The sequence below is a fragment of the Pongo pygmaeus genome, chromosome 7 (assembly GCF_028885625.2).
Source record: "Pongo pygmaeus isolate AG05252 chromosome 7, NHGRI_mPonPyg2-v2.0_pri, whole genome shotgun sequence".
NCBI classification, from domain to species: domain Eukaryota; kingdom Metazoa; phylum Chordata; class Mammalia; order Primates; family Hominidae; genus Pongo; species Pongo pygmaeus.
Genome location: NC_072380.2, coordinates 137,861,848 through 137,888,721, shown reverse-complemented (window position 1 = coordinate 137,888,721; position 26,874 = coordinate 137,861,848). Strand labels below are relative to the sequence as shown.

General features: G+C 39.8%; 1 protein-coding gene across 2 annotated transcripts in view; it reads left to right on the top strand.

The window, feature by feature from the left end:
- Positions 1-26,874, top strand: part of WASHC5 (WASH complex subunit 5) — a 67,478-nt gene that overhangs the window by 23,680 nt on the left and 16,924 nt on the right. For both annotated transcript variants that reach the window (XM_054499842.2, XM_054499844.2), the window contains 14 exons: positions 403-530; positions 4,457-4,586; positions 6,914-7,026; positions 8,581-8,747; positions 8,826-8,901; positions 10,460-10,570; positions 11,320-11,460; positions 12,466-12,546; positions 17,331-17,432; positions 18,807-18,986; positions 20,690-20,814; positions 23,258-23,420; positions 23,862-23,964; positions 24,053-24,132. In XM_054499842.2, coding sequence (XP_054355817.1) covers positions 403-530; positions 4,457-4,586; positions 6,914-7,026; positions 8,581-8,747; positions 8,826-8,901; positions 10,460-10,570; positions 11,320-11,460; positions 12,466-12,546; positions 17,331-17,432; positions 18,807-18,986; positions 20,690-20,814; positions 23,258-23,420; positions 23,862-23,964; positions 24,053-24,132 — 1,700 coding nt within the window. The remainder of the gene's footprint in view (positions 1-402; positions 531-4,456; positions 4,587-6,913; positions 7,027-8,580; positions 8,748-8,825; positions 8,902-10,459; positions 10,571-11,319; positions 11,461-12,465; positions 12,547-17,330; positions 17,433-18,806; positions 18,987-20,689; positions 20,815-23,257; positions 23,421-23,861; positions 23,965-24,052; positions 24,133-26,874) is intronic.

Sequence of the window (26,874 nt, the reverse complement as noted above, 5' to 3'; positions counted from 1 at the left end):
GGCAGGGATCAATGCCTAAAGCAAAAGCAACTCTGCACAGACAGGGCGTGAGGAAGCCACCCAGCTATGAAGTAGTACAAGGAGGCTCTGCCCATTCATTTTAGGCGGTTGCTATAAACGAACCGCAGAATGCTCACAAAACTTGGAAACACTGTTCTGCAGCTTCCTTTTTTTCATTCAAGTCTTTCAAGGATGACACTCCATGTCAGATTCAACTGTCATTTAACAGTTTAATTGTACTCCATGGCATAGATGTACTATATTTCACCATCTTTTATTGATATACATTTTGCTTATTACTTTTTAAATTGTTAAAATGAAGGAAAATATTTAAGAATTTATCTTATTTCATAGGTATTTTCTACATATTTAGTAAGCAGGTAACATTTTTCCTATTTCTAGCCTGTGACCCAAACAACAAACGCCTTCGTCAAATCAAGGACCAGATTCTAACAGACTCTCGGTACAATCCCAGGATCCTCTTCCAGCTGCTATTGGATACTGCACAATTTGAGTTTATACTCAAAGAGGTAAAAATATTTGAATGAATATCACCACAGTCTTAGCTTTTTTATGCTTAAAAACATTTAAAAAGAAAAAAAAAGACAAGGATTGCTTGCTCTTTGATTCAAGGTACAGATTCAAGCTGTTGAGATAGTTCTTATAGTAAAAGGACAAGAATAAACATTTAACAAGCATGTAATTCCTCCTTTCACTGGGGATACAGTGATGGGGAAAGGTACACAAGATGGTAGAGGTTATAGCCTAATGAGGAGTATAGACATTAATCAAAGAATCACACTAGGCCAAGTGCAGTGGCCCGTGCCTGTAATCCTAGCACTTTGGAAGGCCAAGGTGGGCAGATCACCTGAAGTCAGGAGTTTGAGACCAGCCTGGCCAGCAGGCTGGTGAAACCTTGTCTCTACTAAAAATATAAAAATTAGCCGGGCATCATGGCGCACAGCTGTAGTCTCAGCAACTGGGGAGGCTGAGGCATGAGGATCACTTGAACCTGGGAGGCGGAGGTTGCAGTGGACCAAGATCTCACCACTGCCCTCCAGCCTGGGCAACAGAGTGACACCCTGTCTCAAAAAAAACAGAATCACACTAATAAAAATGTAAATACAAACTCAGATATTTGCTCTGAAGGAAAGGAATGTAGTTCTCCAAGTACCTAAAATAAAGTATCCTGTTGCATCCTGGTAGACTTCCATGAGAAGAGACGCAAGAGCTGAAGGGGTCTGGGGAAGGGATCTGTTAGTGTTAGCTAGACAAAGGTAGGGAGCGTGATGGAGAACATTCCGGTGACAGGAAGAATATCAAGTTGTCTTTGGTGAGGAGGAACATAAACAATTCAAAGACCTTAAAGACCAGTTGGCTGGAGGGGAGAGAGTGAGAGAAAGGTAGTGTGAAATGAGGCTGAAAGGTAGGCAGGAGTCAGCCCATACTAGGCCTTGCAGGACTTTGGTCTTTATCCTAAGAGCCATGAGAACCACTGGAAAGGGTATTAAGTGGGGTGGGTGATTTGCATTTGTACAAGGTCATCTTGAGGACTTTAAGGCATCTGAGTTCACTGAAGGGAATGCTGAGGTTAGTCTTACCTCTGAAGAAGCCTGTATGGGCATAATGAAAATGATGGGTACGTGGGAATGCTCAGGTTTTATAACCAGTAACCCTGGGGGCTTGGATCAGGTGGGCCCAGGAACTAGCCCAGACATTTATACCCGTTCGGAACAGATCTTCATCTTGCTTCAGTTTGGTTACTAGTATATTAGATGTTTCTTTATCTTCTAGGTGTCTGAGGATACTATATTCCCCTACTAAGTAGCTCAGAAAAAGTAGATACTGACTGCTAACATAATGATAATGCCTGTGCTGAGTGTTTTCAGTGATTTGTCTGGGCATAATTTTATCAAATCAGATAAATGCTGCTCCTTTTTGATCTATTAATAATTTTAATGGTTTCCCTCTGAATAGCAAATAGTTATTGAATACCTACTCTGTTCTTTGCCAGGTGCTGGAAATTTAAATATGAACAAAGTGTGTCCCTACCATCTAGGAGCTGTCCTGTCAGTATAGTTGGGGAAGAAAGACAGATTAAGCCAAGATGAGAAAACAGAAAAGATCCAAGAACAGGAATCAGGTCAAAGCAAAAGTGGTCTTTCAAAGGCAAGTGAAAAAAATGCCTGCAAGGGAGAAATGCCCAGCTGAGCGCAGTGGCTCACACCTGTAATCCCAGCACTTTGGGAGGCTAAGGCGGGTGGATCACCTGAGGTCAGGAGTTCGAGACCAGTCTGGCCAACATAGCAAAACCCCATCTGTACTAAAAATACAAAAATCAGCTGGGCGCAATGGCGCGTGCCTGTATTCCAAGCTCCTCAGGAGGCTGAGGCAGGAGAATCACTTGAACCTGCAGGCAGAGGTTGCAATGAGCCGAGATCGTGCCACTGCACTCCAGCCTGGGCAACAGAGCAAGACTCTGTCTCAAAAAAAAAGAATGAAAGAAATGCCCTCAGACCAGTTAGAATTATGAACTAGAGCCCCAGGGACCCAAGAGTTCTATAGATAATATGTAGTTCAGCATTGTTGAGTGGAAATCAGGACAGACCTAGGCTATCTGACTGACCAAGCCTATATTTCTAATGATAAGTCTGTTCTCTGGAATCTGTTGAAACAGAATGGACAGCTTCCTTCTGTCTATCCAGGTAGACAGGAAACAAGACAGCATAAAGGAGTACCAACTCATGAGAGGTCTTCAGGAAAGCTCTGGTAAAAAGAAAAAAAATACCCAATACAAATTGCTCAAAGAAATGATACATTTGAATTTCTGACATTTCAGCTTGGTTCTTTAACCTGTGCTTCCTCTGTCCTACTTCCCATCCTGCACTGTTTATAGAGTCACTTTCCTATAGACACAGTAATTGGACCTGTGTTTCTTCTAATCTTTATATGACAGTGCATTTCCTAATTCAGGGACCATCCCCTATCCCAAATTCCATCCTGCGAGATGTGAAACCTGTGAGTTCATGTGAATGCGTGTTTGAAGGGCTTGACGCCATGTAGTCTCTTACGAAGGCCTCAGGGTGCTCTTATGTTGTTGCTTTGCCGTTGTCAAATGGCATTGATTGATCCGAGGGACTCGGAAAGTTAGGGTAGACTCTATAAATAATTTCATTATTCCTCATCCTCTCCCTCATCATTTTATTGATTAGTCGTTCTGTCCAGATCACTAAGATTCTTCCTCTACAGGCCCCGCAAAATTCCACAGAGCCCCAATTCTCCACCTGCAGATGGAGTCTTCCTATCCCATTGCTCAGCTTTTCAAGATTCATTATGATGCTGGCAAGTGAGGAATTTCTTAAGCGAGAAATCAGGGTTCATGCCTGTTTACTGCCTAAGAGCCCAGTGTAAAAGACCATCTACCCTTGTCTGAGATGACATGTCCTTTAGTGAGAAATAAGTATGTTTTTTAAGTTTGTTTCAGAAAAAAAAAAAAACAACCCAACCCTGAGTTACACCCTTTTCTTCTCTGCCCAAGACTTTGTAGAATTTAAATGTTATGAAGGAGTGAATTAATAAACAGAATTAAGGCGGTACAGTGGCTCATGCCTATAATCCCAACAGTGTGGGAGACTGAGGAGGGAGGATCACTTGAGACCAAGAGTTTGAGACACCAGCCTGGGCAACATAGCAAGACCCCCATCTCTGCAAAAAAAAAGAAGAAGAAGAAGAAGAAAATTAACCAGGCATAGTGGTGCATGCCCATAGCCCTAGCTACTTGAGAGGCTGAGGCAGGAGGATCACTTGAACCCAGGAGTTCAAGGTTGTAGTGAGCCATGATCACCCCACTGCACTCTAGCCTGGGCAACAGAGTGAGACCCTGTCTCTCAAAACATAAATAAATAAATAACAATAAACATAATTACTTGTATAATAATAAATAAATAAATAAAAATAAACAATTAAACTTGTATAATAAAACAAAGAACTTTTGTAGGTAATCTAGTTCATTCCCCAGTCATCGGAGAAGATAGTACACAAACTGTCCCTGACTGTTCACATTAGAATTGCAGGCATTGTTGCCTAGAAGGAACCATAGAGCAGTGGCCACAAATTTAATCTCACATTAAAAATGCTGATTTCTGGCCCTATTCAAGACCGCCTGAACGAGAATCTTTAGGGGTGGGCCTTGGGAATCTGAAAACTTTAAAGCCTCCTGGTGGTGCTTATGTGCAGTTGGTGTTGGTGTGAGAACTACTGTTTTGGAGGTGGTCTGGCTTTGTCCCTGAATTTCTGCAAAGTATCAGTGCCTGAGGAGATGACATCAGGGTCAATGTTAATTTATAGTGTAGCTTCTTATTTAAAATTTAAATTGGGTTTCCTCAAGCTCTCTTCATAAGCTGCCTAGTCTGGATTTTTCTCTTAAGTAAATGAATATTTTCTGTCGCTTCAACAGATGTTCAAGCAAATGCTTTCAGAAAAGCAAACCAAATGGGAGCATTACAAGAAAGAGGGTTCGGAGCGGATGACTGAGCTTGCTGATGTCTTTTCAGGAGTGAAACCCCTAACCAGAGTGGAGAAAAATGGTAATTGCTGAAGAGGAAATACTGGTGTGTTTGGAATGTATGCACAGGTTATTTGAAACCTTGGAAACTGGCAGGTTAAAAAGGCTTTATGTTCTCATTATTGTATCCCATGATATTCCCTCTTTAGTGTTGCTAATAAAGATCTGAAGGTGAGTTTTGACTGCGTCTAGCTTTCTGCTCTCTTGGGCAGTGTTCATATTCATTTTAGAGTTCAGGTTTTATATCTTATCTTTGAAATGTGAGGTTAGGCTAAACCAGGGGTTTTGGTAACTCCAGTTCATAGACAAGAGTTTAGAGAGTCACCGTTGGCCTCCATCTCCATGGTATGCAAAACTAATGTGTCAGTTTATGTGATTTGGGGAAAGGGGGGAAAGGATCTATAATTCTCATGAGCTTCTCAAGAAGGATACATCACCCAAGAATGTCAGTAATCTACCAGCATAGATGATATCTAAAATTCTTCTGATTTTTCTTGATTCTTGTTCACCAATGCACCTGCTATCTAGTAGCAGAAGAAGGTACTGCAGACTAGTTTTGAAAAAACACAAACTCAAATTTTACTTTAATGATTTTGATCCTACTTCTTCTAGGAAATTTTATTTATAGGAAAGTTCTGGCATCATTTCAAATTTTTATAAGTAAGAAATTTCTAACTGCTCCCAAAAAACCATTCTGAATTTTATGGTGACAAACTATTTTTTTAATGCTTAATTTTGTTTTAACTATCAGATCGATTTCTGATGAAGTTAATTATACTGTAGAATTGTTTAGTAGTGTAGCTTCATGTTTAAAAACTTATTTTTAATCAGTATGAGCTTGTGATTACTGTATTTTGGCTTTTGTTTATTTCTTTGATGCTGAGTGGTTGGTCAAAAATATATTTCCAAATTGTATTATTGTTCCTATAGGGAAAAGCCAGCCAACGCATAATGAGGTGATATAAACTAGAAACATGTTTTGCAGGTCACCATATTGTGATATGAAACCTGAAGTCTAGAATGAATATTATGGTTATCGTATTGTGACCTGCAAAACAATCACGTGTAACAATCTGATGCAATTAGCTGCCTAGAATTAGTGTATTTATCTCTGTGATAGTTTCTTTTAGGCCCTTACAAATACCAACTTTGTTTCAGAGATGAAATAACAATTTTACGTTTTTTTCCAGCTGTATAGTTTAATTACAGCTTAGGACATACTTTCACAATTTTTTCTCATCCTTACAACCCTGTAAGATACACATCTTAATCCTTATTCTATATATAAGGAAACTGAGGCTTAAAAATGTAATCATTTGCTGAAGGTACAAAGGTGGAGAGCCTGGGTCTCACTCATCTCAGACTCCAAATTTCATGCTCCTTCTACTACTCCATCACTGCCCCTCAGCCCTACAAAAATCTTCAAAATTATGAGTGTTCGCCATGCCAATTCTTGAAATAACTTAGATCATAAGTCATTAAGGCCTTTTAATAACATGGGACCACCCCATTGATAAACAACAAAAAAAAAACTTTAGGGGATCAACTTGGTGAGGTAAAGAGCACGGAGTTTTTGAACCTGCACAGATAATTGTAAGTCCTGGCTTTGCCATTTAGTCACCGTGTCACCCTGTATAGCATTCTCAGTTTCTCTGAGCATCAGCCTCTTTATCTGGGAAATGGCTAACAATTTCCACCTCCCTGTATTGCTGTGAAGATCAAATACTTAGAACTTTTCCTGACACACTGAGGGTAATCAGAGCATGTAGACACCCTTCTCTTTCTCTACTGTATGAAATGTCTGCCGGTTCCTAAGTGCAAATGGCACCCCCTGCATTGTTCAGACATCCCTGTGACTCACCAGTCACACCTTACCTTTCTGTCATGTTGGTCTCTTCTTTGCCCTCCAAGATATGCTCTTGTCATTCTTGCCCTGAAGCCTCTGCCTGTGTCTGCCTTTCATCTGGATATAATTCCCTTCTTCATCTCTCCAATGACCTGATCTTTACCTTTCCTCGCTTCTCCAGAAAACTCTCCCTGGTAACTAGGGACATCCTTCAGTTCCTTTCCAACTCTTCTCCACTGCCACTACCACCTCTACACTTTATAGCATGTACTTGAGCCTTTAGTATTTGTCTGCCAAGTGTTGTAGACTAAGCTATTTATGTAGAAAGTTTATTCTACTATGTTGCATGCTACAGGCATTTTTGTCATTTGGAAAATTCCTAGTGTTAGGCCCACGGTTAAAGCTCTGAAGAACTGAATTTATAAAAGATTATTCAGTTAAATTCAAAGCCACAGCTACAGGAATTCGAGGATTTCAGTATTTTCTTATTTCTGTATTACTAGAGAACCTTCAAGCTTGGTTCAGAGAGATCTCAAAACAAATATTGTCTTTAAATTACGATGATTCTACTGCTGCAGGCAGAAAAACTGTACAACTGATACAAGCTTTGGAAGAGGTAAGGAAACGCTTTTTAAATGAAGGTTCTTGGATCATGAATCACACCTTATGACCCACCCAGCAGTCTGTTCCTGTAAATATAGCTGAGAGACTATTTCATCAGAAGTAAAAGCAATGTGAATTAATATGTTTCCTGTAACGTATACTGTCCTAAATTTGTGGAGATAAATAACTAGTATGAAGAGAATGGTAGCAAAAATTACGATATTTTAACTTGAGGAAACATGTAATCTTAGAAACATAATTATAAAAATAATATAGAAACATTGGGCAAATTGTGATAAGGAGGTAAAAGCAAAAACAAAATTGCATGTGTATACCATTTTTAGGGTTGTAAAAAAGTGTGTGCCTTGGGGGAAAAAACCAGAAAGGAATACACAAAAATGAAAATAATTATATAATGGTCATATGCTTATAAGTTGTATATTTTTCTTTTCTGAAAAAAATAGTTTATTGTTTTTCTTTCAACTCAAAAATGATTGTACCAAAAAAATTATACCTCATCACTCAAATTTTAATTGTGTATTTAACTAGATTTAAAATGATAACTAAAAGCAGCAGAAAAATAACCATAAACTCTTTTTGTCTTTTGTTTTTTTTCTTTTGAGACAGAATCCAGTTCTGTCACCCAGGCAGGAGTGCAGGGGCACAATCTTGGCTCACTGCAACCTCCACCTCCTGGGTTCCAGCAATTGTCCTGCCTCAGCCTCCTGGGTAGCTGGGACTACAGGCGCCTGCCACCACGCCTAGCTAATCTTGTATTTTTAGTAGAGACGGGGTTTCACCATGTTAGCCAGGCTGATCTCGAACTCCTGACCTCAGGTGATCCGCCTGCCTCGGGCTCCCAGAGTGCTGGGATTATAGGCATGAGCCACCATGCCCGGCCAACTCTATTATTTAAAACATCATTTTTACTCATAATCTATAACCCTATCCGATTGGTATGATTATATATTTTTAGAGATATAATTAATACTGTTTTCACTTGGAATATTTTCTTACAGGCTTTTTCTTATTTCTGCAAGGTTTTTAGGATGGTCACTATAAACAGCAACACAGTAAAATAATTCTACCAAAGTTTCTTATTCCAGAACAATTGCACACTTGTATTATTTCTACTTTGCTTGTTTGGATTTTTTTAGTCTATAATATGATCGTAAACAACTTTGTAAATCTCAAATGCTTTTTATCATTTGCCTTATTTATTTTGTCATATAACCCAGGCATATTCAGTTATATACATTAAAATTTCAAGACATTGTAGAATCATTGTTTTGTTTTTAAAAGTGCATCAAAAGAAGTTAATAATATACAAGTGCCAACACATGGTTGTGATATACACAATAATAAGCAGCGAAACATTTTCTAATCCTAGAAACTTGTGCATTTTTTAATAGCTTGGCTCACATATTTCTGAAATTTATAATTTGAAATAAAAATTTATCAAGAAATTGTCAGAAGTAGTGTGCTTTATTCGAAGTGTTTTCAAGAACAAATGAGCACCATAGAGTCCATTCAGGATTTTTAAATTAAGTATATTTCTGTAACACAGGTTCAAGAATTCCACCAGTTGGAATCCAATCTGCAAGTATGTCAGTTTCTTGCTGATACTCGAAAGTTTCTTCATCAAATGATCAGAACCATTAACATTAAAGAGGAGGTTCTGATCACAATGCAGATCGTTGGGGACCTTTCTTTCGCTTGGCAGTTGATTGACAGGTAATGTAGGCAGCCTGACATTTGCTGTAGATGAAAGGCCCTGGGAACATCTTCATACCGTTTCTTTTCTTTTTACAGTTTCACATCCATCATGCAAGAAAGCATAAGGGTAAATCCATCCATGGTTACTAAACTCAGAGCTACCTTCCTAAAGGTAAGCAAAAAACAGTGAGATTCTCTGTTGCTAGGAAAGAGTTGGCCTTCATTCATACCTCATTCATTAATTCAGCCCAGGATTTTATCCTTTTAGGAAGGTAAATAATTTCAACATTTTTATAGACTGAAATTGTTAGCAGTTTTTCCATGAGAGCATAATTTCAAAGATGCCAGAAATATTTAAAGTTTTAATTAATGTAAGTTGGAATGTCTTCAGGAATACTATTTTTAGGTGAAGAATAGATTTTTTTTTAAGTTTTATCTGTGTACTAAAAATGTGAGTCCTTTGTGTCCTTTATTCCCTAGGCATGAATTAAGTCCTTTTACTTATTCATTCAAAAAATTACTGAGCCTCTGCTACAAACTAGTGTTAATATCTACAGTAACAGGGAATATTGGTGAACAACAGGCACAGCCCTTGCTCTCGTGGTAATTTCAGTTCGTGGTAAATGAACAAAGAATCTACTCAGTGTCGTCTTCTTCTTTTTTTTTTTTTTGAGTTGGAATCTCACTTTGTTTCCCAGGCTGGAGTGCAGCTCCTCCTCCCGGGTTCAAGCGATTTTCTTGCCTCAGCCTCCCAAGTAGTTGAAATTACAGGTGTTCACCACCATGCCCAGCTAATTTTTACTATTTTTAGTAGAGATGGGGTTTCACCATGTTGACCAGGCTGGTCTTGAATTCCTAACCTCAAATGTTCCTCCTGCCTTGGCCTCTCAAAGTGCTGGGATTACAGGTGTGAGCCCCCATGCCCAGCCTACTCAATGTCTTCTGACAGAGCTACCATGTACCATGTACATCAATTCTGAGATGCACCTTTGTTTGGGAGGTGGGAGTGAGGGGGGTGGGGTTTTACTGTGTTGCCCAGGCTGTGTCTCAAACTCCCAGGCTCAAGTGATCCTCCTGCCTTAGCCTCCCAAGTAGCTTCAATTATAGGCATGCACCACTGCGCCTGGCTACTACAATTCTTTTCATATTTTAACATTTCTGTAACTGGGGATGGGTTTTATCATTGATGGCATATCATAGTTTAGTTGTCAGCATTTAATTTTTTTCTGAATGGCACATAAAATAATGGCACTTCTTACACTTGATGGCATATTAGATTGGACAGATTCGGTAGTGCGTCAATCAGAACGTCTTGATTTCCACACAGGAGTAGCTCTCTTCTGTGGCACAGTGGCTCTCAAACTTGAGCATGCATCAGAATCACCTGCGGGGCTGGTTATAACACAGATTGCTGGGCGGCACCCCCAGGGTGTCTGACTAAGTCAGTGTGGAGTAGAGCCCAGTAATTTGCATGTCTAACAAGTTCCCAGGTCATGCGGAAGCTACTGGTCCAGGGAGCACAGTTTAAGAACCACTGCCATCACAGTTAACTTGGGTTTTTCAAAAAACTGTATTGTCAGAAACTATTAATGATATTGATGAGATTCGGTGGTTGTTGCCCTCTGTTGGGTAAAACCCAAATGTTTTGTTGTATGTTACATTTTCTGGAAAGAAAGATTTCTAGGACTCTTTTTGAAACAAGAAACAGATATACCTTATTTTTCTTCCAGCTTGCCTCTGCCCTCGATCTGCCCCTTCTTCGTATTAATCAGGCAAATAGCCCCGATCTGCTCAGCGTGTCGCAGTACTATTCTGGAGAGTTGGTATCCTATGTGAGAAAAGTAAGAAATGCATCAGGATGATATTTACTCTTACCAGATAACTGCTGTTTTAAATACAAAAAGTACGCTTAGGTCCCCCAAAAGTATATCCGTGTCTTTCCCTTTTAAAAATTTGATTCCAGAAATTTGCAACACCTAAAACTAAACTTACCCTTATTGCTACTGTGGATGTACAGATGTTTTTACTTACCAGGAATTTTTATTTCTATGTTTTAAGTGTTGGTGGTATTCACATCTATTTTATAGATGTAGAAACAGAGATTATAATAGTTTCTTCAAAATCACAGAGCCATATCTGGTAAAAGAGCCAGATCTAGATCCAGCATCTCCCGGTCAGAGCCCAATTCAGGTTTTCATGGGAATTTTGATTCTTGTTTTAATAAATTCTGGTGGAGCATGGAGCCAGACCGGCCTGAATTCAAAATTTACTGGTGTCGCATTCTAGCTGAGTCCTCTATAGTGATGTTACTTAACATTTTTGAACCTTGATCTTTTTAAAATCTGTAAAATGGGAATGATACAGTCTTTTGCAGCATTTTTAGAAGGATTAGCTTTATATTCTATAAGCAATTAATGTTTAAAGGAATGGAGCCCTGTGCCTGCCAGCAGTTATTAAAACAGCTCTTTTACATTTTTCAGCATCCCCCTATATAGACAAATTGCTGTTGTTAACTGGCATCCTAATATTTGTCAGCCAAGAAAAGTAAAACAGATGTTCATTGCGTTTCCTCCTTTCCCTTTCGCTGAAGGTTTTGCAGATCATCCCAGAAAGCATGTTTACATCTCTTCTAAAGATCATAAAGCTTCAGACCCACGACATTATTGAAGTGCCTACCCGACTGGACAAAGACAAGCTGAGGGACTATGCTCAGCTGGGCCCACGATACGAGGTGCAGTGTCCCTCTGACTTCTGCCTTTTCATATTAAAAACTAACAGTCATGAAATATCACAGGCCTGTGTCACCTGCCGTATTCTGGGGACCACCAGACCAATTCTGACTTGTTTTCTCACATTTGCAGTAGTAAACGTGTTTTACGATTTTAGTACAATCACACCTTTTATTCTTGACATTTTCCTGGTGTCACTTGAGGTCTTCTTCGCCTCAGTATTCTCAGGGGAAATGAGGCTTGGCTGGTCACTTTTTCCTAGAACAGTCTTGCTAAAGCAGCCCTTGTTCTTTTTGAGCTAGATTACCTGACTTTTCATATTCATGTTCCTTTTTGAGCAGCTCAAAATAATCTATATTCCATTAACCATTTCCTTTGGGCAGATTTTGAGCTCACTCAATAATAGTTCAGCAGCCTCAGAAGTTCTTCTCCCCAAGCACCTCTGGTTTTTTTCTCCCTGAGCTTAGAATTTAAAGGCATCAAAAGTAAAATCAAGTGAAGATTGAAAATATGATGTACAGTGTCAATTTCCCATTCTGATACAAGTCCAAGAAATATGTCAGGGACTTACATTATCAAGCTTGATATTTCCATGTTTATTCTGATTCAACAATATAGCTAGCACCTGCCTACCTTATCAATGTCTGCTGGTGTTGCTTGCAAATAATGGGGAGGCCAGGGAAGGAGAGGTTACCTTCTCAGTCTCATAGTCTTTTCCAGCCAAAAGGGCCCGTCTAGATCATTGAATTCTGCCCTAAATTTTAGATATGAGAAAATGAACCCTAAAGGAGAAATGCTTTGTCAAACGTGAAAGCATGAACTGATGTCTTCTGACTCTGTTACCCAATATGTCTAACAGTGGGCTTTCAGTTGTACCATAGAGCCTCATTTCTGTCCAGAACATGTGGACACAGGTGTCCTAAAGCTACAAGTTCATTTCCTGTTATCTTTGTTCATTCCAGGACTATTAGCCAGTGATTTTTCATACCTCTTTTTCTTTGTTATAGGTTGCCAAGCTTACTCATGCTATTTCCATTTTTACTGAAGGCATCTTAATGATGAAAACGACCTTGGTTGGCATCATCAAGGTAACAGTTTTGTTAGTCTGTGTGGCCTCGCACCATGACTCTTAGCTGTTTGGGTTTTTGTGGTAATTATCCTGTGTGCAAAAGGGAGTGGCATCATCCTGCTGTTTGACATTCCAATTTCGGTCTTCATTTTACTCATTTATTTTATTTTAGTTGAGTTTTTTGAGACAGAGTCTCTCTGTCTGTTGCCCAGGCTGGAGTGCAGTGGTGCAATCTTGGCTCACTGCAACCTCCACCTCCCGGGTTGAAGTGATTCTCATGCCTCAGCCCCCCGAGTAGTTGGTACTACAGGCATACAACACCACACCTAGCTAACTTTTGTATTTTTAATAGAGACGAGTTTCACCACATTGGCCAGGCTGGTCTCAAACTCCTGACCTCAAGTGATCCATCTGTCGTGGCCTTTCAAAGTGCTGGGATTATAGGCGTGAGCCACGGTGCCCGGCCTGTTTTACTCACTTATTGATGGAGGAAGAGAAAGCATTGTAATCTTTATTTCTCTTGATACTTGAAGGTAGTGGGAATTTCTTTATCTTGTAGTTCTGCAGAAAATGTGTGGTGCTAGTACTGTTTTATCAAAGAGTTGTTTAAATCTAAGAAAAATATATTTGATTGAATTTTGGGAAAAGCAAAAAAACAAAACAAAAATTCAAGTTCCTTAGTCAAAATTGCTTTCTTCTTCTCTCTCTGTTTTCCTTTCTTCATTTTTAGTATTTTTATTTCACACCCCCAGGTACAGAGAGCTAAGATAATCATATCCCTCTTTTTTTTTTTTTTTTTTTTGAGACAAGGGTCTCGTTCTGTCATCCAGGCTGGAGTGCAGTGGCGCAATCTTGGCTCACTGCAAGCTCCGCCTCCCGGGTTCACACCATTCTCCTGCCTCAGCCTCCTGAGTAGCTGGGACTACAGGCGCCCACCACAGCGCCTGGCTAATTTTTTGTATTTTTTAGAGACAGGGTTTCACCGTGGTCTCGATCTCCTGACCTCGTGATCCGCCCGCCTCCGCCTCCCAAAGTGCTGGGATTACAGGCGTGAGCCACCACGCCCGGCCCATATCCCTCTTTTAACAGACCACTATCATCACTGGGGCATGCAAGCTCCTCTCATCTTTTGTTTGGTTGGTTTTTTCTTCTCCTGGATCCCTGCTTCCATTTCCATTACCCATAGCACCAACTTTGTGTGTTTGGTAAATGTTCCTAAATATGCAAGTATTCTTATTTTTAGCATATGGCATTATTTGATGTGTGCATGTGCTTTTGATTTATCTCAACCATATTGTGCTCTAAGTCTCATTCTTTTTCCAACTTCTCTTACTGGTTATTGCTTTTGCAATTTATATTGCTATAGGTCAGATAGTAGGTTACTTTTTACTGCTGCATAGAATTCCACATTTTTCTTAACCATCCAGCTTGGGACAGACACCTGTGCCCCCCATTATTACAACCAATGTCATGATGAACGTCTCTGAGCATATCCCCACTCCAGACCTGTGCAAGAATTCCTCTGAAATCTACATTGTTTTCAAGTGGCCGCAGACCAATCCATAGTACGAAAGCATCGTGGTGTATTTACTATTCCACTACCGATGGATGTTGAGATACAAATGTTCCTTGACTTACAATGGTGTTACATCCCAATAAACTCATCACAAGTTGAAAATATCAGAAGGCCATTGAGACTTAACGGCTTACATCTTCGCTAATACTTGATATTATCCACTTTCTAATTTTGCTCTCCCAAGAGGTATAAAGTATCTCATTGCTTTTTTAATTTGGAATTCTTTGATGAGTAGTGATGGGCCCATTCATATAGTTTATGGTGCTTTTCTTTGTTTTTCTATATATCTGACATCAGTAGAATCTCAACATTCCTAATTGCCATATTAATATTTGCGTTATTAAAATCAAAGAAAATAGAGGAAATGTACCTAAATGGAACTTTGGTATGTGTTTTCTGGAACTATGCTAAAAGAAATACCATGGTAGTTCCTAGAATATTAATAGAATTTGCTAAACATGCTTTAGGCCTGATCCCGGGTGAATTCATTTGATGTGTAGAGAATGTACATGCATTTTAGTCACTTCTTACACACAGGATGATAAATCCTAGGACTGCAAAGTGACCACTATAAGAAGGATGTAATAAAACCTCTTACAGGTAATTAACAATAATTATCAAAAGAAAGACTGCTTGGTAAAATACTGATCTTTTCCCACAATCTTTCAGATTATAACAGCAGAAGGAATATCCTGCGGACCTACTCCATTCAACCCAGTAGACTCTCTCTGCTAGTCTACCAATAACAACTAAGGGCTTTTAAAAGTAATCCTGTGGCCCTCGCTGATCTTTAACCTCAGAGTGTTGAGGTTGTATTTCAAACACTTATAAAAAGTGTAGGTTCAGTTTGGTTGATACGACTTAAAACAAGTGAGACATACACAGAGATATAAGCATTCATTGTTAGAGGCAGCAAAAAAAAAAAGAAATACAGATCGTCTCAAACTTAAAATGATTCAACTTCATTATGATACCCATACTGTATTTCACTTTCAGTATAGTATTCAATAAATTACATGAGATAGTCAATACTTTATTATAAAATAGGCTTTGTGTTGGATGATATTGCCCAACTATAGGCTAATGTAAGTGTTCTGAGCACATTTAAGTTAGGGTAAGCTAAACTATGATGTTTGGTAGATTCGGTATAGTCAGTGTATCTTTGACTTCTGATATTTTCAACTTACGACGAGTTTATTGGAATGTAACCCCATCTTAAGTCAAGGAGCATCTGTAATGTAAACATCCATCAGTAGGGAAATGGTTAAATATTCCGTGGTGCATTCGTACTGTGGATTGGTCTAGAGCGATTCAAAAAGAATTTACTACTGGAAAATCTCCAAGGTGGAAAATGAAAAAAGCAAATTGCAGAAAAACATGTATGTATGTATGTGTGTGTGTGTGTGTGTGTATATATATATGTATAGTGTGTGTGTGATATACATGCATGCAACTATGTGTATATATATGTATAATATATGTATGTGATATACATGCGTGTCTCTGTACGTATACATGTATATGATCCCATTTAGATTTTTGAAATTAAATATATGTGTAAGGATGGATATTTATGTATATAAACGAATAGAGAAAGGTCTGGATGATCCGTATGAAAACAGTTACTGTTGTTAACTTCAGGGGAAGGGAGTAGAAATGTGAGGAAGGGGCTGTGTGAAGATGGTTTTCTCTTAGCTGTGAACACTTCCACAGATTAGTGAGAATCCAGGAAGGATTAGAAGAGCCATATGAGATCTTTAGATTCACGAAAGCATTGAACTCTTTCAGTAAATCTGTTCTTGTAAGGAATATTTCTTTGAAAGCTTCATGATACTTCTTTGATTCTGTACTCATTGATTATATCTTTATAATTTACCTTTTTATTGTATAATAAAGCACAGATGCTGAAAACTAAAGAAAGAATGATGTAGCCTATTAGGTTATTACAAGGTAAACACCAGTCATTCTGACTACCACTTAAGAAATAGGATTTAGCCAGCCCCACTCCTGAAAGCCCCCTCATGCACCCTGACCTCATCTCAGGCCTCCTGTGTATAGTTTTATTATCCAGTGAAACTATATGTCATTAATTTCCAGACTATAGCTTAGACTTGCCCATTTGAAAAACTATGTTATGTCTTTTAAGTCTTTTTTTTTTTTTTGAGACAGTTTCCCTCTTGTTGCCCAGGCTGGAGTACAATGGTACAGGCTCACCGCAACCTCCACCTCCCGAGTTCAAGCTGTTCTCCTGCCTCACCCTCCCAAGTAGCTGGGACTACAGGCATGTGCCACCACGCCCGACTAATTTTGTATTTTTAGTAGAGACGGGGTTTCTCCATGTTGGTCAGGTTGGTCTCAAACTCCTGACCTTGGGTGATCCGCCTGCCTCAGCTTTCCAAAGTGCCGGGATTACAGGCGTGAGCCACCAAGCCTGGCCCTCCTTCCTTTCTTTCCCTATAATTTTTGTAATCCCCAGTGCAGTTGTCTTATTTGAAATTTAAATATAATCAAAACCGGATGGAACCCATTAATTGCCTTTATGACCTTTTAAAATAATGGTTCTTTACAAATTAAAAGTAAAAGAAACAAGTCTCAGAGAATTCAAGGGAGTATGTAAAAATCATTTGATGTTTCATGGATCTGATAAGAGACTTTTTTAAGGAATAACAAAAGCCTTTTCATTATAGAAGAAATAATTAGCAAAATAAGCTTGTAGAGTTAGATAGCAGATTTGCTTTCCTATTTTATCTCCCTAATTCCAAGAATGCTGAAAGAAAAGATAATTATTCAATTTACAGAGTGGCCCAACCTCAAATCTGAGTTTGCTCATATGGATATAAGGTGCCTAGAAATAAAATCTAAAGGAAGAACATGCATCTGTAAATTCAGTCATAGGTCCTTCATCCTGCCCCTCCAAAAAGAGGGGCCGTTAATTAGAATGTGAGGCCATTTAAAACTTTCCTTATTCACCATCTTTGAAATGTCTTGTTGTAAAATTATCATCATGAACTTTGCAGAAATAAACAGAGTCCTAAAAAGGTGACAGATTTAATAATTCCATCCAAGCTGTGCAAGATCACAGGGGCAGGAAAGGAAAAAAATTCAAATCATTTAGTGAGGAGGTAGGAAAATGCCCCACTGCAGATTCTGAAAGCCATCTTTCCTCTGGATTTCGTTAGGACTGAATTTTTCGTAACTATCATTTAATACTTTTGATTGGCACTTAGGTGGATCCAAAGCAGTTGCTGGAAGATGGAATAAGGAAAGAGCTTGTGAAGCGCGTTGCCTTTGCCCTGCATAGGGGACTGATATTCAACCCTCGAGCCAAGGTACCCAGCAACCAGAGTGGGCCTGTCTTCTTCTCCGCCCAGCTTGCAGCATGGACTAGAATGCCATTTTTAACCTATCGCGAACAAGACCTTACCTCCTAGCTAACGTATATCAAATACGTGATTTTCAACACAAACAACTGATGTGCTTTTTGATCTTATAATCCATTCATATTATAAATTTATAGTATAAATATGAAATTTAGATTTTATATTTAAAAGTTCATATTTTTAAAACCAGTGCCTCTTTCCTCCACCTATTTATCCCATTTCAGAATTAAACTGATTTTATGATTCAGAATTACTTCTTATAGTTAAAAGAATTTGGTAACCCTAAAGCAGATAGGAACTATAAAGGTTATAATTTTTTATTTTGCTTTATCTGCTAAGGAATATGGTCATTTTTCTCAGAAGAAAAATAATAGGTCTGAAATCTCTATTTAGGACATTTATTATCATAGTAAATTCAATTTAAAATGTTTTAAGTATTCTGAGACTAGATTTATTAAATGACAGAGAAATCACAGTCATTCTTTTTTTTTATTTCTTTATATGAGGCTTCCTTCCCAAATGAGTGAAATCGTTTCTTTGCTGAATGTCTGACATCAGTTGTCAGTCATCCTAGATGAAGTAGGAAATGAGTATTTCCAAAACTTAAAGTATGTCTTAAACTATGACTATGGTCTCTTAGCTGCTGTACTATTGACTGATTGATTGATTGAGACAAAGTCTTGCTCTGGCTCCCAGGCTGGAGTGCAGTGGCACAATCTTGATTCACTGCAACCTCCGCCTCCTGGGTTCAAGCGATTCTCATGCCTCAGCCTCCTAAGTAGCTGGGATTATAGGTGCCTGCCATCTATATCCGGCTAATTTTTGTATTTTTGACGGGGTTTCACCACGTTGGCCAGGCTAGTCTCAAACTCCTGACCTCAAGTGATCCACCCATCTCAGCCTCCCAAAGTGCCGAGATTACAGGCATGAGCCCGGCTACTTTTTATTTTTTTAAAATTAAGTCTTGCTCTGTTGCCCAGGCTGGAGTGCAGTGGCACAATCTCAGCTCACTGCAGCCTCCGCCTCCCAGGTTCAAGCAATTCCCTGCCTCAGCCTCCCAAGTAGCTGGGATTATGGGTATGCACCACACCTGGCTAATTTTTATTTTTTTTGGTAGAGTCAGGGTTTCGCCACGTTGGCCAGGCTGGTCTTGAACTCCTGACCTCAAGTGATCTTCCTGCCTAAGCCTCCCAAAGTGCTGGTGTTACAGGTGGGAGCCACCGCATCTGGCCTGCTATACTATTTAAAGTCTAGTTAGATATTAGAATGAATAGTTGACAATCTACTCCAGTGTAAGAGCTTTATGTTTCCCCTTTTCCACAGCCAAGTGAATTGATGCCCAAGCTGAAAGAGTTGGGAGCGACCATGGATGGATTCCATCGTTCTTTTGAATACATACAGGACTATGTCAACATTTATGGTCTGAAGATTTGGCAGGAAGAAGTATCTCGTATTATAAATTACAACGTGGAGCAAGAGTGTAATAACTTCCTAAGAACGAAGGTATCTAATAAATTTTAAAATTCTTGACTATATTTGTTATTTCTCATGTTTAGAGTACACATCCCAAACCTCAGAAATGTCAACAAGAAAATTTATTTATTTATTTATTAAAAATCTGTAAACACTAGATAGTCTCAGTACCTTCAGAGTACTTTCAGGAGCCAGGAGGGTTGCAGAAAAGTGGACATGGCACGTAACTTCTGGGAGCTCACTGTCCTAAGAAGGCAGACATCATTAAATGGCTACAGAATGAAGCTGTTTGTTGTAATTGTTATAACCCAAGTGATTAACAGTTCAAAAGACTTTTAGGACTCCTTTGTTTGTGTTCGGCAGGGTACATACTGAGGAGTGGAATTACTAGGACCTATAATGGGTAGTTCTATGCTTAACTTATTGAGGAATTGCCAAACTGTGTTCCACGGTAACAGCACCATTTTACGTGCCCAACAGCAGTGTACGAGGGTTCCAGTTTCTCCACGTCCTAACCAATGCTTGTTATTTTCAATTTTTTTAAATTATAGTCACCCTAGTGCACATGAAGGTATCTCATCATGGTTTTGATTTGCATTTCTCTAATGCCAATGATGTTGAACAGCTTATTGGCCATTTGTGTGTCTTCTTTGGAAAAATGTACATTAAAGTCCTTTGCCTATTTCTTTAATTGGGTAAAAAAAGAATACCAAATGCATAAGTGCCAAAACTGAGAAGTTTGATTTTAGTAAGTAGTTAACAAGGAGCCACTCTGCAAGTTTTTATGTGGGAACTGACATGATTTGGGTGACATTTTCAAAAGTTTAAGTCTATTCCAGCCTTATGATATTTTGGATTTTTATATTACATGGACGCGTGTCAACTCATAAGACAGAAAGCTGGAAGTTCCCATGTCTCATCTTAGTTCTCGCTTCTCCTTTGTCACCTCACCTTTTCACAAATGTTTCTTTGTTTTTTATAAATGTTATATGTGGTATTTCTGGGAGACTTATTAATGTAGTTTTAGAAGTTTCTTCTTCAAAACCAAGGAACAGGCCAGGTACAGTAGCTCATGCCTGTAGTCCCAGCTACTTGGAGGCTCAGGCGGGAGGATTGCTTGAGCCCAGGAGGTTGAGGCTGCAACAAGCTGTGATCACACCATGGCACTCCAGCCTGGGCAACAGAGCAAGATCCTGTCTCTAAAATAAAAAACCAAGCCAGGCACAGTGGCTCACACCTGTAATCCCAGCGCTTTGAAAGGCCGAGGCAGGTGGATCACCTGAGGTCAAGGGTTTGAGACCAGCCTGTCTCTACTAAAATCACAAAAATTAGCCAGACCTGGCACACGCCTATAATCCCAGCACTTTGGGAGGCTGAGGTGGGAGGATCACTTAAGATCAGGAGTTCGAGACCAGCCTAGCCAACATGGTGAAACCCCATCTCTACTAAAAATACAAAAATTAGCCGGGCATGGTGGCGGGCGCCTGTAATCCCAGCTACTCGGGAGGCTGAGGCAAAAGAATCGCTTGCACCCGGGTGGTGGAGGTTGCAGTGAGCCGAGATCACCCCACTGCACTGCAGCCTGGGGAACAGAGCGAGACTCCATCTAAAAAAAAAAAAGAACCTTTATTGTTACTCTTTATGCAATATTATCTTTGTAAAATTATGTGGAAAAGGGATAACTAGGTTATCTTATCAAAGGTGTTCTAAATATTGATGGTTTTGTTTTCTAGATTCAAGATTGGCAAAGCATGTACCAGTCCACTCATATTCCCATACCCAAGTTTACCCCTGTGGATGAGTCTGTAACATTTATTGGTCGACTCTGCAGAGAAATCCTGCGAATCACAGACCCAAAGTAGGTGTACCTGAATTCTACAGAGCCCTGAATACTGCAGGCAGTATCATCTGCACCTGTGTCCCTGTGGCACAGCCCCTTTTCCAATCACGGGGGTCCTGCACTTGACAGTGCATATTCTGACCCTTTAGGGCAAGGGTCCCTAACCCCTCTGCTGCAGACTGGTACCGGTCTGTCACTCGTGAGGAACCGGACTGCACAGCAAGAGGTGAGCGATGGGCAAGCAAGCATTACCGCCTGAGCTCCACTTCCTGTCAGATCAGTGACGGCATTAGATTCTCATAGGAGCGTGAACTTTGCATGTGAGGGATCTAGGTTGCACGCTCCTTAGAAGAATCTAATCTCTTCCCCACCCCCCGTCTCCACAAAACGATTCTTAGCTCAACACACAAGCACTTTTGATAGTAACAACTAATGTTTATTGAACACTTACCTATGCCCTCTTCTCAGCACATTATACACATCCAGTCATTAACTCATTTACAGCAATCTTATGAGATAGGCATTATTCTTATTCCCATTTTAAAGATGAAGTAACTGAAGCACAGAAAAGCTTAGTCATTTGCCTAGCATCACACAGTTAATAAATGGCGGACCCAGAATACACGCCAGGCCCTCTGACTCCAGAGCCCACTCCAGGCCTTCTGACTCCAGAGCCCAGCTCCTAGGCACTGTACTGTGAAGGGCAGACTGCATAGCTTTGTATACAACCAATCACAGTCTACATACGGGTCATGTGGGCTCTACGTTCAGCAGTAACTGGGTGAAAATCTCATTTAATTAAAACTGCTCCTGAGAATATTTTAGGTGAGCACCACAGCAAGAGACTAGCATGCTGCCTATAATAAGTCCAGCTGAGCCAGTTTTCCTCCTTTTTCATTTGAGCCTCAGGAGAAGCTGTTGGTACTAAGACCAGCTTGGGGAAGAGCAGGTTCTCATGTCCACCCCTGGGCACAGGCTCACTGAGCGGAAGGGTTGGTGGAATTACCCAGGAAAAAAGCGATTATCTTTGTTCTCTGATCACCCAGGCACGTGTAGTTGATCTTCTGTGAGTTAAATGTTCTTAGGACCTGGATCCTTTGTGCTGTCTTCTTTCTAATCCAGGCGTACTTTGTCCTTCAAAACTTATGAAAGTTGAGAAACTATGTATAACCTTCTTCCAAAATTTCTAGCAGAAATAAGGAATTTTGACTCATGAGACAAAAAAAGTAAGTGATTCAAAAAGTTCTATCGCTCCTTCTTTCTTGGTACCCTTCAATCACTGAAGCCTTTTTAGAAAACTGTCCACCCAGTGCCCTATTAGTGCAGGCAGAGGGGATTAAGTGTGACCAGAATTTCCACATCATATGTGAATTTTATCATCAGAATTAGGGGCCTCCCCAGTGATACATCAGAGTGTACCCGGTGGCAGAAGGAGTCTCTGAAGCAAGTTGTAAGCAGTTTGGGAATCCTTTTGTTTTGTTCTCCCCATTTACTTCCTGATTTAAAGCCTCCCTTGCTTCTAGGCTCTTTCAACTCCTTCTCATGCCTCCTTCTGGTAAAGGTATGTGGTGGCTTTGGACAATGGGATATGTCATCTGTGGAGCTTGCTGAAAATGCAAAGGCCAGAGCTCTCCCCCGGAACTATTAAATCAGATTCTCCAGGAGTGGAAGCTGGGCATCTGTATTTCAAACAAGCTCTACCAGGAACTCTCAATGTTTGAAAACCATTGAAATGGTGGTTAAGGGTGGTGGTCAGACCTATGAGAGCCTCAATTATCTATAAAATGAGGATGAAATGGTTTGTATTCCACAGAGCTATTATGAGGATGAAATAACACATGGAAAGGTCTTAGCACACACAGCACCTGGTGCATAATAAGTGCCCCATAAATATAGTTGGTTGTTGTCACTGTCATCGTCACATTTCTGAGTCTAAAAAGAATCATTTGGAGAGGACCAGAGAAGATGGCATCTACAAGTTTAAGGAACTGGGAGGAAAAAGCAAATCGCTTTGTCATCATAGTCTCAAATGTTAGGTAGTGTATGGAGATTCTAGGTTCCTTTTTTTACCAAGTGGAAATGACACAAGGCCTTGTTTTGTCTCCAAGGAAGGCTGCATAGAGAGATAAATGGGCTCTAAAGTCTTCCAGCCTGACAGCTGAACCTAACCTTGTCTTCTCAGCATGATTCCAAGTCAACACCCTAACTCAATGGAAATAAATGACTGAAACCAATGATATGGCATAGGGCAGGAAAAGGGGGTCAGACTGAATTTTACCTTCCTGTTCCATGGGGTGGTCACTGGGAAGATGCATTGGGTGCCTGAATACAGAGGTTAGAAAACACAGATCATGTAACTCCTGTTCTTCATATTTGGTGCCGCATGTCCTGTTGAGTCCTAACATCTCTTTAAGGATGAATTCTGAGCCGTTCTGGGGTTTTTGCGTTGTTTTCATTTTAGAATGACCTGTCACATAGACCAGCTGAACACTTGGTATGATATGAAAACTCATCAGGAAGTGACCAGCAGCCGCCTCTTCTCAGAAATCCAGACCACCTTGGGGACCTTTGGTCTAAATGGCTTAGACAGGCTTCTGTGCTTTATGATTGTAAAAGAGTTACAGGTGAGCCTTTTGACTTTCATGCCTGTTTTCTGCCACCCTGGGGGAGAGGCAAGAACATACCTTAGTGGGCAGTTCGAACTCACTTAACCTTTCTTCCATGATTTCTTATGCTGACTTTAGGCATATGATACCTACTGGGTAGATAAGAGCTGGGAATAAACTAGAATTTGTTTGGCCAGCATAGTACTTTTAGGATTAGACTGTTTTTGTGAGTTTCAACTTGGGAAGATAAGACTTTTTAATCCTTGAAGCCAGTGACTTTTCCTAGCAAGGGATGTTTCTAATAGGAACCTGAAATTGCTTCTTTTTGCTGTCATTCTGTTTAGGGGTTTTGTGTGACTTAGGCCCAGCTTCTGTTCTGCATAGCATTTTGGGTAACTGGAGTATTTGCTTGTTTAATTCATTATGTTTGGTTCTTTGACCACGCCTTCTTGTTTTTAGAATTTCCTCAGTATGTTTCAGAAAATTATCCTGAGAGACAGAACTGTTCAGGACACTTTAAAAACCCTCATGAATGCTGTCAGTCCCCTAAAAAGTATTGTAGGTGAGTGTCCTGAAACTAGCCTGAGGCGGGGATGACACTGTAGCCTTTACGAACGTACTAAAAAGAAAATTATGTTTTAACTTTTCAGCAAATTCAAATAAAATTTATTTTTCCGCCATTGCCAAAACACAGAAGATTTGGACTGCGTATCTCGAGGCTATAATGAAGGTATGTCGTAGAAGAGAGGGTGTACAGTCGATACTTACACTTTTTAATTTTTTATTTTCTTGTAACTTTGTTGCCCAAAGAAAGCTACTCTTCTTTCTTTTGTCATTAAATCAGAAATATTTTAATACTTCAGTTTATCATTTTAAAATTCATTTTGTTTATCTCCCTTTCTGGATCTGTTCTTGACTAGGCTTTTTAGGAGCCTAGCATTTTCCTTTTGTTCAAGAAAACTGGCTCTTTGTAAAATGCCTTTTGGCTAGAGGTGCTTTTATATATGAAAATGGAACTTTTCCTTGCACAGTAATACTCCCTTTTTACATAACAAAGTTCATTGATACACACCTCATCTGCTCCAAGCTGCTGTTAGAACAGAACATTGTCCCTCTCCCCTCTTGTGTCTGCATAGATGTTAGGAAGCCAGGTTCTTTGGGGTGTAAATTATCCTTATACTATGCAGAAAGCACTCTTACTTCGGCAATGAATAAGAAAGACGAAGAGATTAATTTGCTGGATGGAAATCTAACTTATTTTAGAATCCAGCTGCCTACTTTCCTGCCTTTACTCGGCAGTAGGCGCTCCCAGGGACCCCTGCATCTTCTGCGAGTCTTCTTTCATCATCTGATAATCTGAGATCATCACGGCCCATTCTTGCACACCCATTATACCCAGGGCATTGTCAGTTGCTGTGAAAGACAGAGTTAAATGAAAACACGACCGGTCTCCTCAGCTAACTCACAACCTAGCAGGAAAGAGTAGACTTCCTGGTGGAAAACTGGTTTGCGATCAAAAGTATCACATACCGTAGAATAGCCTAGAATTCTAGAATGCTAAGGGAATGTTGAAAAGTTCCATTCTCTGATTCCCAATTATATAAGTTTCTCATTGAGACAGCACTCATTGGTATCTTAGCCAAATTCACAATATATTTCCCATAATTTTGGTGAGTGGTGGTGGTTGTTGTTGTTGTTTGGATCACTGAACAGAACAGGTAAGGCAAGGAGCCCATGGCTCTGCTAGATGTCCTCGCGTGATGTGGATCTGCCTTCCCCTAGCCTCATGATTGTCAGATATTAAGTGCTTCCCAGACCAAGTTTCTAATTGCTGGAAAACCTTTCAGGAGGAATAAAAAATCACCCGAGCTTGGACAGGTGTGAGTCCCAACTCTGTAGGAGGTGTTAGGGGGATTAGAGGGATTCTTCCAAGAAACTGGAAGATTTTCCCCTTGCTTACTGGAGGGTTCTCAGTCCAGTAGCTATTCCAACTATTGGTTATAGTTGCCAGTAATTCAGTAACAGCCACATGACTATGTCTGAGTCAGTGATCTTTAAATAAAGCCCCCAAGGACAAATTTGTCTTTTTGTCTTGAATTAGGGTGTGTACAGTCACTGAGCCGGTGTTAATGATCTGGAACAACAATGGAAATGTTCTGTGCTATTCGATGATGACAGCAGCTCCTAGCCCTATGTAGCTATTGAGCTCATGAAATGTGGGTTGTGGGACAGTGAAATGCAATTTTTAATTTTATTTCATATTAATTTAAATGTAAATAGCCACACATGGCTAGGAGCTGCTGTACTCAATAGTGCAACTCTAGAAAAATCTTGGAGAAAGAATGATAAGCCAGATATCTCCAAAGAGGCAAATGAGTAGGTAGAATAAGTTTCTCATCCATCGCAGGCTCCTTAGCCTCTTCAGCAGCTTATTAAAGCTTGAAGTGCGTGAGTACCAAAAATAGAAAATGTCACTAACAAAGACTCATTGTGCATTAAATGAGAGCAAGTTATATTAAACTGACTTTATTTCTATTTCCAGTTCTAGATTGATATTTTCAAGAGAATCCTTGACACAGAGTATACTACACATGGAAAATTAAGCAAAGAATTTTATGGGCCAGATACAGGGTTTCAGGGACATTTTTACGTGGCCTGAAAGAACCTACTATTTTCTTGGATTTGCTGTATTCTAATTTTTAAATAATGCTACTCTATAAATTAAAACACTTCCTATTTATAAATAGCATTTTTGGATTGACGTTTTTCACATAAATAGAATAATAGTCTTGTATGAATAGTGGTCAAAAATAATACATCTGAGGTCATTTAATACTTTTGACCATTAAAAGCTCCATTTAGCTAAGTAACTTTTGTTCACTCTTAGAGAAGGCCACCCTCCTTTTCTTTTTTTTTTTTTTGAGACAGTCTCGCTCTGTCGCCCAGGCTAGAATGCAGTGGCGCAATCTTGGCTCACTGCAACCTCTACCTCCTGAGTTCAAGTGTTTCTCGTGCCTCAGCCTTCCAAGTAGCTGGGATTTCAGGTGTCCACCACCATACCCAGCTAATTTTTTTATTTTTAGTAGAGACAGAGTTTCACCATTTTGGCCAGGCTTGGTCTCGAACTCCTAGCCTCAAGCGATCAGCCTGCCTCAGCCTCCCAAAGTGCTGGGATTGCAGGCATGAGCTACTGTCTTTTCCTTAACTCTTCTCTGCCCCCGGCAACTCAGAGGAAATGTGTTTATTTCCACCTTATTGCTGCTTGCATTATAATACTGGCTTCCCACCTCTCCCACCTCCCTCACTCCCCTTTGCCAGTCTTTTAGGAATACTTTGTCTAAAGTAGAAAAGAAGACATTTATAGGCAGAAAAAGTTAGAGTGTGCTATTGACCTTATGATGTAGACAACATTATGAGGGCAAACTGAACTCTCTCAATCCTGACCCAAAGATCGCTTCCTATCATCCAACCA